Genomic DNA, 15,464 nt, shown 5'->3' on the forward strand with positions numbered 1-15,464 from the left:
CAGGAAGTCAGCAGATACTATGCAGAGGAATAAACAGTCTAGATAGGATGAAGTGTCTTGTCCCATAATAATCACTATTTATTCCTCTCCATAGATGCTGCTGGGGCCACTGAGTCCCTCCAGCATTTTGCAAACATAAACCTCTGTTTTCTGTCAATCACTTTGCCAATGTTGCTGAACTTTCATTTGTAGCCTCATCCTCCTGGTCTGATTCTTCTACTTCCCCATAAACTCGAGCCTGCATCACATATGGAGCCCCAAGGCCCTCATTGTGCTGACCCCTCTTGTTTCTGCTCCATCAAATATTTATCCACCATTCTGCTGTCATACTTTAGAGGAGAGCGTTGTATTGCAACAGCCCAGCTGTGTGAGGCACAGCCCTTCAAAATCAGTGAAAATGACCCAAACCAATGAATAGAGGAGGACAGGAAGACTTTAACCACACAAGACTTCATCCTTGGTCCAGAGCTGTGAGGAATGAAGACTATTTGGGACAAAACCCTAGTTAATTCATCTTCTGCAGTTTTCAGAAAGTCATGGATTTAATTCAAAGTAAACTTCTTCATCCACAGACTGGTGACCAGTTGCAACCTGAATATTATATGGTGAGTGAGAGGGGAACAGCAGGGATGGATTTGAAAGCTCTGGTGTGGAATAGGATCATGAGCAGGTACCAGATGGACTGAGTGGCCTCTCCTCTGTACATTAGCCATGTGACAGGCAGGAAGCACCTGCGACACAGGATTTGAAATACAGCTGATTAATTTGTCACAGATCCACAGTATTAATGTCCGTGTATTTTCAGACTAACATTAGCAGAACAACCCTCCAATGCTCAGTGACCAGGGTTCAGTCCTGGGTGTGATGAACAGACACAGTATCTGCTGAATATTACATGAAGAGTCTCACATGAACTTCCAACTAGATTCAGTCACCATGATGTTAAAATGTTCACCTAGAGCTTATTTCAACTTCCTCCCTGATGTGAAGTTGCCAGTGTCTCAGCAGGTGGGATGACTGAGTTAATTTCTTTGCTGACACAAGACCGAAGTGGATCCTCTATGTATGATAAACTCACTGGAGCCACACAAAGTGGGTGAACTGAATTAATCTCTTCCCACGCTCGGAACAGGTGTGAAGCTACACTGAGAGACAGAGACAGCTGAGACAAGTCTAGCTGTTCACTGGTGTTGTATGGGCTCATGTGACTGAATGAATCCCGTCCCACACACGCAGCAGGTGAAATGCCTCTCCCCGTGTGAACTGGCTGTGTGTCTGCAGGTTCAGTGGCCTGGCGAATCCCTGGCAAAATGAGAGGCAGTGAATGTCAGCTCACCGGTATCAACTCTGTGGCCATTTATCAGGTCAGATCAAGGACATGTCCGTGTATTGGGGTTCTCCTTGCTCAGACTGGTGTGCTGTCTTCTCAACCATCTCCTCCTTCACATTCAACAATTGGTAGCCTTCAAATGCTGGGGAACTGGCAGACACATCAGACCTGACACACTGTTGTGTTTGAGATTCTCAGTCAGAAATTCTTTGCCTTTTCTATCCTGTGAAATATTTGCAAAGAAGATCAACAGGTGAAAGGCAACATTTTAGCTAAGATTATTTCAGTATTTGTGTTGATGTCTGATGTCTCTCTGTGACAGTGAGGCTGAACACTATTTGGAGAAACGACACTTCTAACGGCCAGAGTTCAGACATAAGGAAACAACATCAAATTCTGTTTTCCTCTCTGCCCATCAAGCCGTGACTTGGCTCAGTTTGTCTCTCTCCATCGATATAAGCTTCATATTCTGGGTAAGTCCCACAGACCTCCGAAGACACACAATACTTACAGGGTTGATTTGTAAGAGTTTCTGCTGATTGTGACCCTGCTGGCATTCAACGGTGGTAAACTCAGAGTCAGCAATGCCATTGAATCTGAAGAGAATGTGATCGGGCTTTCTCGTTGCAGACTGACACTGCGGTATTCTTGCGGTGTGAAAGCTACTGGTCACTTGTTACCCAGTACGTTACTGTGGGTTTTCACAAATAAAATGAGATGAGGCAATTTCTGTTTAAGGAACACCATAACTCATTTATTGTCCTCTAAACACAGAAATGTAAAAACAGTTTAAATAAAATTTCACGTAATTGCATCATAACATCAGTCCAGCTTCTTAAAGAGAAACACAACTCAATGTCGGTGGTCGTTAATTATGGACATTTCCACCCATTACATTACCCGACACAGACACCCCCCCCCCCAAATTCTCTCACTGCTCCCCCTCTTTGATCTTAGCAGTTTATTTCCCTTCAATGTCACTTGCAGGATGATATGTACAGACACAGCAAGGTCCCTCAGTGTATCAGTGCTCCTAAGGGTGTTGCCATTTACTATGGAGTTTCCTCCACCATTTGACCTGTAAAACTCCTCACACGTCCAGATTAAACTCTGTCCCCTATTTCTCCGTCCCCGTTCCCAACTGGACTACATCCAGTTCTGTCCATTTGATAACCTTCCTCAACACCCACAACTGCACCAACATTCATGTCATCAGTGATCTGATCAGCCCGTGTGTATTTTAATCTGATCAGACAGAGGCCCCATCACTGATCACTGTGGACATACTGGTTACATATCTACAGTCAAAATCATTCTCAACTCCATCAGCCCGAATGTTGTTACACAATACACACCATTCAAACCCTCCCACACAGAGACTCGAGGGAAGTTACATATTTATCACAAGCCCAGAGTTGGATTCAATGGTCTGGTCTTGTTGCTCTGGATGCTCTGCTGCAAAGTCCATTCAGAGTAGTTCAATGTAACCAGATACATCATCCCTGAGATACCAATATACAACATTGTGTCATCAATTGGCAACTTGTTTTTTTTTTCCCCAGGTGATCACATGGGTTTGACGGGAAGAATAATAAAATAAAATGGGTGGCATGGTGCCCTGTTGGTTGGCACTGTTGCCTTGTGGGATTCGGTGAAAACTAGAGTTAAGATTGGATCAGCCATGATCTTGTTGAATGGCGGAGCAGGCTTGAGGGGCTGATTGGTCTACTCCTGCTCCTATCTCTTATGTTCTTATGTAAACAAGAGAAAATCTGTAGATGCTGGAAATCTGAGTAACACACACAAAATGCTGAAGGAACACATCAGGCCAGGCAGCATCAATAGGGAAAAAAGTATTCAATGTTTCAGGCCAAAAGCCTTCAGCAGAACTGGAGAGGAAAAGCTTGAAAGTAGATTTAAAAGTTGGGGGTAGGAGAGAGAGAAAACAAGGTGTGAGGTGAATCCTGAAAGGGGACGGGTGAAGTAAAGAGACTGACAGGAACAGAATGAACCCCACACTCTCACACTGTACCAGAGACTGACAGGAACAGAATGAACCCCACACTCTCACACTGTACCAGAGACTGACAGGAACAGAATGAACCCCACACTCTCACACTGTACCAGAGAGTGACAGGTACAGACTGAACCCCACACTCTCACACTGTATCAGAGACTGAGAAGTACAGAATGAACCCCACACTCTCACACTGAACCAGAGAGTGACAGGGACAGAATGAACCCCACGCTCTCTCACTGTACCAGAGACTGACAAGTATAGAAGGAACCCCACACTCTCACACTGTACCAGAGACTGACAGGTACAGAATGAACCCCACACTCTCACACTGTACCAGAGACTGACAGGTACAGAATGAACCCCACACTCTCTCACTGTACCAGAGACTGACAAGTATAGAAGGAACCCCACACTCTCACACTGTACCAGAGACTGACAGGTACAGAATGAACCCCACACTCTCACACTGTACCAGAGACTGACAGGTACAGAATGAACCCCACACTCTCACACTGTACCAGAGACTGACAGGGACAGACATTGTGTTCTTTAATAAACCTGGAGAAACCACATCACACCTCAGTACAGCACCACTTCGACCACTTTACACAGCAAAGGACTGTCTTGTGATTCTTGCTCAAATTCTCTTCTGTCTATAATTCTGTACAGTATGTTTATATTTTGTGAATGTTGTGTCTCCGATATGACTACAAACTCGACTTTCAACCTCACTCTGAAATAGGTCTCTCATGATGACAATTTGACCTTCGATCTCCTGCTGCCCTGTTTCATTACATAAACGTTTCATATTATCAAGTGTGTGTTTTTCTCATTCCATCTGCTTTTCTAGCGGACACCATGGGTCGAATGGCCGAATACTGCGCCTGTACTTCATGGTCCATTTTGTATTTTAGATTTCCTTCCTGCCGAATTAACCGGCAGCGGCAACTCACCAGATCAGCGCCAGTTCCCAGTCCACGGTGTTAGCCAAAACGACAATGGGCAGCGGAGAGAGAGTTCAGATTGGTTGAATGTGTTCTACAGATATCCAATGAAATGAATTGACTGCATGAATCTTTTCTTCGAATAGCCATTGGGAATCTATAGCATTCCCGTCCCTCATTAGCATACTGTTCTGGGCGCTGCCTATTTAACTCGTGCTCACGGCCAGTTCTGCTTATTTCTGAGTCCAAAACGGTCAGAGGAGATGCCTGAGCCAGCGAAATCCGTTCCGAAGAAGGGCGCCAAGAAAGCTCTGCCTAAATCAGTGGGCAAGGCAGGTAAGAAACGCAAGAGGCTGAGGAAGGAGAGTTACTCCATCTACATCTACAAAGTGATGAAGCAGGTTCACCCCGACACCGGCATCTCCTCCAAGGCCATGAGCATCATGAACTCGTTCGTCAACGATATCTTCGAGCGCATCGGGGGCGAGGCTTCCCGCCTGGCCCAATACAACAAGCGGTCAACCATCACTTCCCGGGAGATCCAGACCGCCGTGCGCCTGCTGCTGCCCGGGGAGCTGGCCAAGCACGCCGTGTCCGAAGGGACAAAGGCGGTGACCAAATACACCAGCTCCAAGTAAAGCTCCCCAGTGAGATGATCGAAAACACAACGGCTCTTTTAAGAGCCACTCCCAATTTCAAAGTAAGAGTTGTACTAGCATTTAGGTAATAAATTACACATACTTTATGTCTGGTGACTTTTACAAGAGCTAAATCGTGGTTGGAATAAGCTCCCAGTGAACTGACAAGGAATTGTTACCACCCACGCTTCCCCATCAGTCCGTCCCACTCGGTATACATGCCAAGCGGAGGATTGCTGCCGTTGTTTTATTTGTGGCTTCAGGAGTTTATTGGTTCCAGTTGGGTAACTCCTGAATCCCATTTCAACTCGAGCCTGAAAGACATCATGGCTCTTTCATATGGAGAAGCGTCGACAGTGCTTCTTATAGATGTTGCCTGGCCTGCTGGGTTCCACCAGCATTTTGTGTGTGTTGTTTGAATTTCCAGCATCTGCAGATTTCCTCGTGATGGCTCTTTCATATAAAAACTTTATAAAATTGCAGAGTAAACTCTGGTCAAAGTATGAGAAGAGCTGTTTTCAATAACCTGATAACGTTCACACGGAGACCGACCGCGGGCAGAAGCTGAGGGTCAGTTTTATTCGGTTCCGTTACGGGTTGAAAGAAATTAGAGAATTGAGTTCCCAGACACTCCATTATCAACTACACTTAAATCAAATGTGCCCGGTTTCAGTAACAGAGGGAAATGCGAAGACCCAATCTTAAAACAGATCTGCAATTATTTAACTTGAAAATACATTTGAACAATAGATTTATTTTTTGGCGGGCTTTCTTCCAGATTTCAGTGCACTTTGGGGAGGAGACGGTTATTTTCCGCGCTTCTACCTTTACGGACTGCTGATTGGTGATTAAAGCAGTTCTTCGATTGGAGTATTTTTCTTCACCAGTTAGAATAAGCAGGATTACACCAATCACAAACATCAGTTTGCATTCTCAAAAAGGGTATAAAAGGGGCGTGTTGGGGCTGGGTGGACATTCCTTCATACTCGTTGGAGTAATATAGTGACTGTGGAAATGTCTGGACGTGGAAAAGGCGGCGCTGGCAAAGCTCGGTCTAAGGCCAAATCTCGCTCGTCTCGGGCTGGACTGCAGTTCCCGGTCGGCCGGGTTCACAGACTCCTAAGAAAGGGCAACTATGCTGAGCGGGTGGGTGCCGGAGCCCCGGTCTATCTGGCTGCTGTGCTCGAGTATCTGACGGCCGAAATCCTCGAATTGGCCGGCAACGCGGCCCGGGACAATAAGAAGACCCGCATCATCCCCCGGCACCTGCAGCTGGCCGTCCGCAACGACGAGGAGCTGAACAAGCTGCTGGGAGGGGTGACTATCGCTCAGGGCGGTGTGTTACCCAACATCCAGGCCGTCCTGTTGCCCAAGAAAACCGGCGCTGCCAGTAAGTGAAGTGATGTAAGCTGAATCTATTTACCCAAAGGCTCTTTTCAGAGCCACTCACAATGTCTGTGGAAGGGCTGAGCGGCGGGTGTTTTCCGTCCGTTTGATATCCTGCATCTGTCAATGCCTCGACATGTTTCTTCCGCGAATAAACCAATATAAATCTGCACAGAAACCGGTTCGTTTTCCCCTCAGCCGACCGAATGTAGCTCTCTCCCCTTGCAGAGAGTCAGCGGGTTCACTAGGCGCAGAGTCGTGAAATGAACTTCCGGAGTCAGCCCCGAGAGGGAGAATTTAATCTCCGACCACTGAACGACTCCGCTCTTCATCACCCAGAACCGCGTTGTCTGGGTTCCACATTGCGATTTGACCCCGGACCGTTCCGGTGTGCAGAAGGCGGGAACATCGCCTGTTCGTTGCTTCATGAGCGATTCCCATCGCCTCACAGAAAAATAACATTTGCGTTTTACATTTCAGAATCAAATTTATTATCACCGGCATGTGACGTGAAATTTGTTAACTTAGCAGCAGCAGTTCCATCTCATGCATAATCTAGAAGACAGAGTAATAAAAATAATAAATAAAATAAAACATAATAAATAAACAAGTAAATCAGATCCGTATATTGACTGTTATTTTGAAGAATGTGCAAAAACTGAAATACTGTATATTAAAAAAGTCAGGTAGTGTCCATAGTATTAATGTCCATTTGGGAATCGGATGGCAGAGGGGAAGAAGCTGTTCCTGAATGGCTGAGTGTGTGTCTTCAGGCTTCTGTATCTCCTGCCTGACGGTAACAGTGAGAAAAGGGCATGCCCTGGGTGTTGGAGGTCTTTAATAATGGACGCTGCCTTTATGAGCACCGCTCCCTAAAGATGTCCTGGGTACTATCAGCAGCTTCTTTCGGTGCTGTGCAGTAGCCCCTCCACACCAGACAGATGCAGCCTGTCAGAATGCTCTCCGCGGTACAGCTATACAGGTCTCTGACTGTCTACAAAGGTACGTTTACCCTGTGGAACCGACCGTATTTACTGAAAAGAACTCGTCCACCCAGGCCTCTGAATATAAATGAACATTTTGCGAAAGAGAGGGTCAGTTTGGTCAGATCTGCCGAGAGGCTCCCTATGTGAGGCGGTGCGTCGCTCTGAGTTTGGTTTGTGCCAGGGAGAAAAGGGAGGGGTGGGTGTATGGAGTTCTTCAGCACCGTAGTACCAGTCACTTCTCTACAAATTCCTGTCTGTCTAAGACTTCCCTAAATACCCCTGTGCTCTCTGCCTCTGCCACCACCCCTGACAGTGTATTCCAAGTCCCCATCACTGTTCCCTTCACTTTCTTCCTCTGATCTTAGATACATGTCTTCTGGTAGAAGATATTTCCCTCCTGTGAAGAATATTACTGGCTGTCTACACCAACTATGTCCTACAAAATGGTATACATTTCTGTCAGATCTCTCCTGAGCTGATGCCACTCCAGAGGAAAAAGCTCCAGCATGTCGAGCCTCTCCTCACCTCACTCCTCCTCCAGACATCCTGCTTAACAACTTCTGCACCTGCACCAAAACCTCCACATGCTTCCTAGAATGAGGTGACCAGAACTGAACACTGTGCTCTCAATGTGGCCTAACCAGCATTTTATAAACTGTAACATGATGTCCTGGTGATTGAACTCAATGCCTTGCCTGATGAAGGCAAACATGCCGTACACCGGCTTTACCACCCTGTCAACCTGTGCTCCCAGTTTCAGGGCACCAATCTGCTCGGGCCCAACATCCTTCTGTATGTTAATGTTCCTGCCATTACCTGTGTACCCACCCTTTATGTTGGATGTGCACCCCTGGGTATCCTTTCAACCACAATGAATGTACAGAATGCAGTGGGATTATCTTTAATCCTACTCATCAGAGATTTTTCATCACTGTTTCTCGCTCTCCAAATGATCTTGTGTTGCCTTCTGTGTTTTAAATATAGTCCTCAAACTCCCTGTTTGATTCCAGCTTCCTAAGCCTTGCATATGCTTCTCACTCTTCCTCCACTACATTTACTTCCTCTCTCATCATCCAAGGTGCCTGAACCTTGCCATCCTGGACCCTCCCCCTTACAGGAACAAACTGGCCCTGAATCACTGTGCAGCTGGTCTTTAAACAAACTCATGTCAGATGTGGATTTGCCTCAAAATCCATCCTTTCAGTATTAAGCATCAAACTTAGCGTCAATCTCTCCATTCAGTGACTGGTGTTCCGGTTCACATCCCCCTGTCAATCTCATTTCAACACTCCCAGGGAGCAACAATGAACCTCATGATACTGACCCCCCCCCTCCTGTGAAGGTGCAAACCACCCTCCCCTTGTAAATGTCACCTCTGGACCTGAAGAGGTTCCAGTGTTCTGGAATCCTGAAACCCTGTCCCTGCACCAGCTCCTCAGCCACACATTCATCTGCTCTAACTTTCTGTTCCCACCCGTACTACCACAGAGCATTGGGAGTAACACAAAAATTATAACCTTTCAGGCCCTGCTCTTTAACTTGTTCCCTAACTCGCTGTATTCACTGTGGGACCTCATCCCTCTTCTACCTGTCCACTGCTACTGACGTGAACCACCACCTCTGGCTGAGTGAACATTGTTCAGTAGCTGCTCTGAGACGTCCCTGACACTCAGTTATACGATTTACAAAACTTTGAAACCGACTAAAAAAGTCATTGAGAGGAAAAAGATGAAATACGAAGGTAAGCTAGCTATTAGTATTAAAGAGAATACCAGAAGTTTCTTCAGATATACAAAGTGTAAAAGAGAGACAAAAGTAGATGATGCTGGAGAGGTAGTAATGGGGTACAGGGAAGTGGCAGAGAAGCTGAGTAAGTATTGTGCATCAGTCTTCACTGTGGAAGACACTGGCAGTCTGCTGGAAATTCAGGAGAATCAGGGGCAGAAATGAGTGAATTGGTCTTTACTAGGGAAAAGCTGCTTGGGAAACTGAAAGATCTGAAGGTAGATAAATCAGCTGGACTGGATTTTCTACTCCAGTGCTATGAAAGAGGTGACTGAAGAGATAGTGGCAGTTTTAGGAATAATCTTTCTATAATCCCTGTATTCTGGCGTGGTTCTGGAGAACAGGAAAATTGCAAACATTATTCCACACTTGAAGAAGGGAGAAGGGCAGAAGAGAGGAAATCATAGGCCAGTCAGTCTGACCTCAGTGGTTGGGAAGATGATGGACTGGATGTATTTTCGGGCTACTTGGAGACGCATGATAAAATAGGACAAAGTCAGCATCGTTTCCCTTAGGCCCAAGGTGTACAAGATGATGAGAGGCATCGATCGTGTGGATAGTCAGAGGCTTTTTCTCGGGGCTGAACTGGCTGCAACAAGAGGACACAGGTTAAGGTGCTGGGGAGCAGGTACAGAGATGTCAGGGGTAAGTTTTTTACTCAGAGAGTGGTGAGTGCGTTGAATGGGATGCCTGCCATGGTGGTGGAGGTAGATATGATAGGGTCTTTTAAGAGACTTTTGGATAGGTAAGCCCAGTAATTCCTAAAGTAGGGACATGTTCAGCACAACTTTGTGGGCCTGAAGGCCAGTTTGATGCTGTAGGTTTTCTATGCTTTGGATTAAAATGTTGACTTTGACAATATTTTTCCGTAACGTTCTGTTTTCCGTGATCTTGTTACATTTTTCTACCCCAAATTATAAAAGATTATCCACAAAAAACTAAACAAAATAAAAACGTTAAATATTTCTAAGACTGAAGAGTCAAATTAAAATGTGAATAAGACACTCAATTCCCGTGGGTGGGGAGGGGGGGTCACTGTTCTTGGAAATGCCCCTCTGTACCCACTCTGCTACAACGCTCTCAATTTCTCAGCTGCTCCACTGATTGACAGCTCTCCCTGCCCCGTCTCCCGGGCGGTTGACTCCACGTCACGTGATACTGTTTTTAGTATGCCGATCTGCGACGAGCTGACGTCATTGATGTCCCGCCTTCACCGACGTCGTTGCCTGGGGAACGGTCCGGTGCAGGCGGTTAGTCCGGGATGGTGGGCACGGGGTTGTAGTAAAGTGGAGTCGGTCTCTACTTTGGGTTTCGGCTCCACTGTGGGAATCGGCCTCTCCTCTTCCTGCCCACGGAACAGTGAGTGTCTGTCAGCGCCTCACCGCACCGGCTCTCTGCCTCAGGTACAATATTTCAACCATATTTGCACAGTTACATGGATAGGAAAGGTTGAGAGGGACACGGGCCGAATGCAGGCGGATGGGACGAGTTCAGGTCGACAACTTGGTCGGCGTGGATGAGTTTTACCGAAGGGACGGTTTCAGTTCTGTATAAATCACTGACTCTATTCTGGGCGGTTCACCCAGGGCAGGATGTTCACAGTGAATGACAGGTTCCTGAGAAGGTTTAATGAACAGAGACTTTGTGGGTTTCTGCCCCCACACCTCCTCTGACAGCTGATTTAGGATAGCAGCTATTCTCAGTGTGAAGTATGTACCCTTCAGATCCCCTTTAAATCTGTCTTTAAACAGTTTTGTACAATTCTAATGAGAGGCAGTTCTTTGGCTGATAAGGCAAGTAGAACACACAACCCTGTCTACCTGTGATGCCACATACAGGGAACTGTGTAACAATATTAGAGACACATGCACAGGTACTTTGGTGAGCAAGGCCCGGAGGGATATGAAACTAATGCAGGAAAGTGGGATTATTGTAGCTGTGCGTGATAGGGAGCATAAATGTGATGGGCCAGAGGGTCTGTTTCTATCCTGGACAACCCTGGCAACAGCATTCCTCCACTGCAGTGGGGTTTGTTACCTTCATTCTCAGCTGTGAGCTTGTTCCACTGAACCCCTTATCCTCTGAGAAGATATTTGCACCCCTCCTTTGTGACCAAGCTGTCCGTCATCTCTCCTGATATTAACCAGTGTTCTTCACTGAATTCCCATTTAAAAGTACTGTTACTTGTGCATGGGGAATGGGTGCATTTTGGTAGCCTTTTGATGGGGTTGATTCACTATTAACCCTAATGCATTAATACCTTTGTCCAACAAAAATCCATTGTCCTGGGTTTTGAGTGTTTTAGGTAAGGCCATCCTGAAGTTCTGTGTTCCAGGTTCCCACTGAACTTTCACAGTCAGTGGTTTCTGCGTGTCTATACTGACCATCGAAAATCTGTCTCCACTAACTCAGCACTTGGTCTGTCTCCTACCCTGACCTAGTGATTCAAATGTTCAGCCAGATGTTCCTTAAATACCAGCCTGCATCACTCCCTTAGGAAGTGTGTTCCAGATTGTAAACCAACTTCATTTTGCAAGCTGGTTCACATCCCACATCAAGATTTGTTAGCCGACTTTACTGTTCATCATACCCCTAATCTTGTTGTCATCTACAAACTTTCTGATCCAGTTTACCACATTCTCATCCAGATCGTTTATACAGATGGAAAACAACAATGGACCCAGCAGCAGGAAGTTAAACCAGGGCAGGATGAACACAGTAATGACAGGTTCCTGGGAAGTGTTCAGGAACAGAGACTTTGTGTGTCTTTGTCTCCACCACCTCCTCTGGCAGCTTATTTGGTATACCAGCTATTCTCTGTGTCAAATATTTACCCTTCAGATCCCCTTTAAACACACCCTCTTACCTTACAACTATTCCCTTTAGCTTTAGACAGCCACACCACTGGAAACAGCCTCTGCTTCTCTAACCTTTGTATGCCTCACATAATTTTATTCCCCTCCAGCAACTCACCCTTCAGATTCCCTTTCAACCTCCACCCTGTCACATCAAAACTATTCCGTGCAGTTTTAGGACACAGAAAACTGTTGCTTCCCTAAAAGACCCTGGGGAGTGAACAGTTTCTGCCTTCCCATCCCTAGAAGATGTCCGATTGATCCATGAAACTGGCGCTCTGCCCCCTGCACCAGCTCCTGAGCCGCACATTCATCAGTGGTATCTCTCTATATCTCCCCCCACTAACAAGTGTCACTGGGAGTAATACAGAGCTTACTACTTTTTAGTTTCTGTCTAATTTCTCTAAATTCACTGCACAGGACACAAACCTCGTATCCCTACGTTGCTATTACCAACATGCACCGTCCACCACGATGTCCGGCTGCTCAACCTTCCCTTTGAAATGTCCTGCAGCTGCTCCGAGACCATCGGACCGTAAGACACAGGAGCAGAATTAGGCCATTTGGCCCATCCAGTCTGCTGCACCATTCTGCCAGGAATAAGAGATCATGACAGATCTCTAAACCCTCTCAAACACTCTTATCCCCCCCCCCCCCCACAATCGAGAACCTCCACATTCAATATACCCAGTGAATTGGCCACATCCGTCTGTGGGGATGAATTCAGAGTCAGAACCAGAATCAGGTTTATTACCACCGGCAGGAGTCAGGAAATTTGTTAATTTAGCAGCAGCAGTTCAATGCAGGACATGATAATATAGAAACAATAAATAAATTACAGTATATTTGGGTATGTATATTAAGTAGATTAAAATAGTGCAAAAACAGAAATATTATAAATAATATATAGAATACATCTACAGCAGTTTTTGGGTGTTTTAAAGTGATAAACCAAATATCTTCAAACTCCTGATGAAATATATCTGCTGTTTTGCCTTCTTTATACTGTAGCTGCATCAATAGATCCTCAGAGATATTGACTCCCAGGAACTTAAAATTGTTCCCTCTGTCCTCTTCTCATCCCTCTGTGAGGATTGGTTGGTGTTCCCTCGTCTTACCCTTCCTTCAATCAGCTGTTTTGTCTCACTGACATTAAGCACAAGGTTGTTGCTGTGACACCACTCAACTAGCTGGTTTATCCCACTCCTGTTTGTCCAATCATCTCCATCTGAGATTCCACCAACAATGGTTGTATGCAGCATATTTATAGATTGCATTTGAGTGAGATTTCTTCACATCGTCATGGGTTTAGAGGGAGTAGAGCAGTTGGCTAAACACACATCCTTGAGGTGCACCAGGTCAGTGTTGATCTTCAGAGGACAGGAGATTGTTGAATTTGAATTGACTTTAATTCTTGCATCTTTCACATACATGAGGTGTAAAAATCTACGTTATGTCTCCATCTAAATATGCAATGTGCAATCATAGTGATTTATAATAATTGATAATAAATAGAACAGCCAGTGTAACATGGAGGTTCCCTCAAATCAGCGTGAGTTGATCAGACTGATGGCCTGGTGGAAGGAGCTGTCCAGAAGCCTGTTGGTGCTGTCTTTTGTGCTGTGGTACCGTTTCCTGGATGGTTGCTGCTGGAATAGATTGTGCTTGGGGTGACTGGGATCCACGATGATCCCTCGGGCCCTTTTCTCACACCTGTCTTTGTAAATGTCCTGAATCATGGGAAGTTGACAACAACAGATGTGCTGGGCTGTGCTGCAATTAAGGGAAGTACAGTTCCCATACCAGGCAGTGATGCAGCCAGTTGGGATGCTCCCAATTGTGCCCCTGTAGAAAGTTCTTAGAATTTGGGAGGTGAAAGAGGCGCTGTTGTGCCTTTTTCGCCACACAGCAGGTACGTACAGACCACGTGAGATCCTCGGGTATGTTGATGCCGAGGAATTTAAAGCTGTTTAGCCTCTCAACCCCAGATCCATTGATGTCAATAGGGGTTAGCCCATCCCCATAAATCCACACAATCTGTGTGGATTATCACTAATCCGCACAGATTGTGGTTTCCCGGTTAGGAAGTCGAGGATCCATTTGCAGAGGGACCAGGTTCCGTAGCTTATTGATCAGGACTGTGGGAATGATGGTGTTAAACGTTGAGCTCTAGTCAATGAACAACATCCTGACATAGGCTACACAGATTCACTGCTCTTTTCTAAGGAAATTGCTCCTTATCTTTGTTCTAACAGTATGTCCTAGTATTGTGAGGCTGTGCCCGGTGGTCCTAGACGGCCCCACTATCAGAAACACCTTCCCCACTCCATTCTAGGCCTTGCAATATTTGATCAGTTTCAATGAGATTCCCTCATTCTTCTGAAGTCCAGAGAGTACAGGCCCAGAGCTATCAAACAATCCTCGTGCATTAACCCTTTTACTGCCAGGATCATTTTTGTGAACTTCCTCTGGACCCTCTCTGATGCGAACATGTAGCTTTTTAGATAAGGGGCCCAAAACAGTTCACAATACTCCAAGTGTGATCGGACCAATGCTTATATCCTTGCTTTTGTATTGTAGTCCTCTCAGAATGAATGCCGACATTTGGTTTCCTTACCACTGACTCGAATGGCAAGTTTATCTTTAGGAAATCATGCACATCTGAGACGAACCTGACCCCAGTACCCAGGAGGCGACACACCATCGTGTCATCTCTGTTGCTGCCACAGAATCTCCTGCACATCCCCTGTACTGTGAGTCTGCTGTCATCACTGCTCTGCTTGACCTTTCCTCCTGCGGAGCATTGGTCTGGGGTCTCAGTACCACCAACCTGGCGGGCTGCTGTCTCTGGTTCGTCATCCCAGGGGTAAGGAGTGTACTTGTTGCTGAGGGTCACGGCCACAGGGAGACATTGCACCGTGTGTCTCTTCCCCTTTCCGTCATGGTGGTCACCCAACAATCTGCAGCCTGATGTCGGTTGTGACCAACTCACTGAATCTCTGGTCTCAGCATCCTGGAAACTCTCGGTCTGTCCATCTCCATCTTCATTTCCTTCACACGGTCAGTCAGGAGCTGCACCTCGGTGCACTTCCCTCATGTGAAGTTATCGGGGACTCTGAGTGACTCCCACATCCTGAGGTGGAGCATGTCACTGCCGTAACTGTAATTTCAGCCACTCTGATGGGGAGAGGAATTCCAAAGAAATCCTCTGACATTTGACTTCCCAGAGTACACCGACTTATCTCCCATTTCTCTGCCCACATTTCCAGCTGGTCTATGCTGAATCCTTTGGCAACTTTCCTCACGATCCATAACTGCACCAATTTCTGTGTCTCTGCAGACCAACAAATCAGCCCTCCTTCATTTTCATCCAAATCATTTCACAAAGAGTAGAATTCCTTGTGGGGCCCTTGTTCACAGGTCTCCAGTCAGAATCACACCCCTCAACCATTACCTTCTGTGTTCTCTGAACAAGCTGCATTTTGAATATACTCTACCAAATTTCTTTTGAGTCATGTGC

General features: G+C 46.1%; 2 protein-coding genes across 2 annotated transcripts; both read left to right on the top strand.

Moving 5' to 3' along the window:
* The first annotated feature begins 4,535 nt into the window (after nucleotides 1-4,535).
* On the top strand, nucleotides 4,536-5,098 carry LOC140717764 (histone H2B 1/2-like). The gene has a single exon (XM_073031481.1). It carries the CDS (start codon nucleotides 4,558-4,560, stop codon nucleotides 4,930-4,932), a length of 375 nt encoding a protein of 124 aa, XP_072887582.1. The 5' UTR covers nucleotides 4,536-4,557; the 3' UTR covers nucleotides 4,933-5,098.
* An 848-nt stretch (nucleotides 5,099-5,946) lies between these two features.
* Nucleotides 5,947-6,874, top strand: LOC140717761 (histone H2AX-like). Its single transcript, XM_073031476.1, has one exon. It carries the CDS (start codon nucleotides 5,947-5,949, stop codon nucleotides 6,328-6,330), a length of 384 nt encoding a protein of 127 aa, XP_072887577.1. The 3' UTR covers nucleotides 6,331-6,874.
* Nucleotides 6,875-15,464: the final 8,590 nt, after the last annotated feature.

Source organism: Hemitrygon akajei, chromosome 28 (genome assembly GCF_048418815.1).
Source record: "Hemitrygon akajei chromosome 28, sHemAka1.3, whole genome shotgun sequence".
NCBI lineage: Eukaryota > Metazoa > Chordata > Chondrichthyes > Myliobatiformes > Dasyatidae > Hemitrygon > Hemitrygon akajei.

Coding starts and splice junctions, on each gene's coding strand:
- LOC140717764 (XM_073031481.1), top strand. CDS start 4,558: ATGCCTGAGCCAGCGAAATCCGTTCCGAAGAAGGGCGCCAAGAAAGCT.
- LOC140717761 (XM_073031476.1), top strand. CDS start 5,947: ATGTCTGGACGTGGAAAAGGCGGCGCTGGCAAAGCTCGGTCTAAGGCC.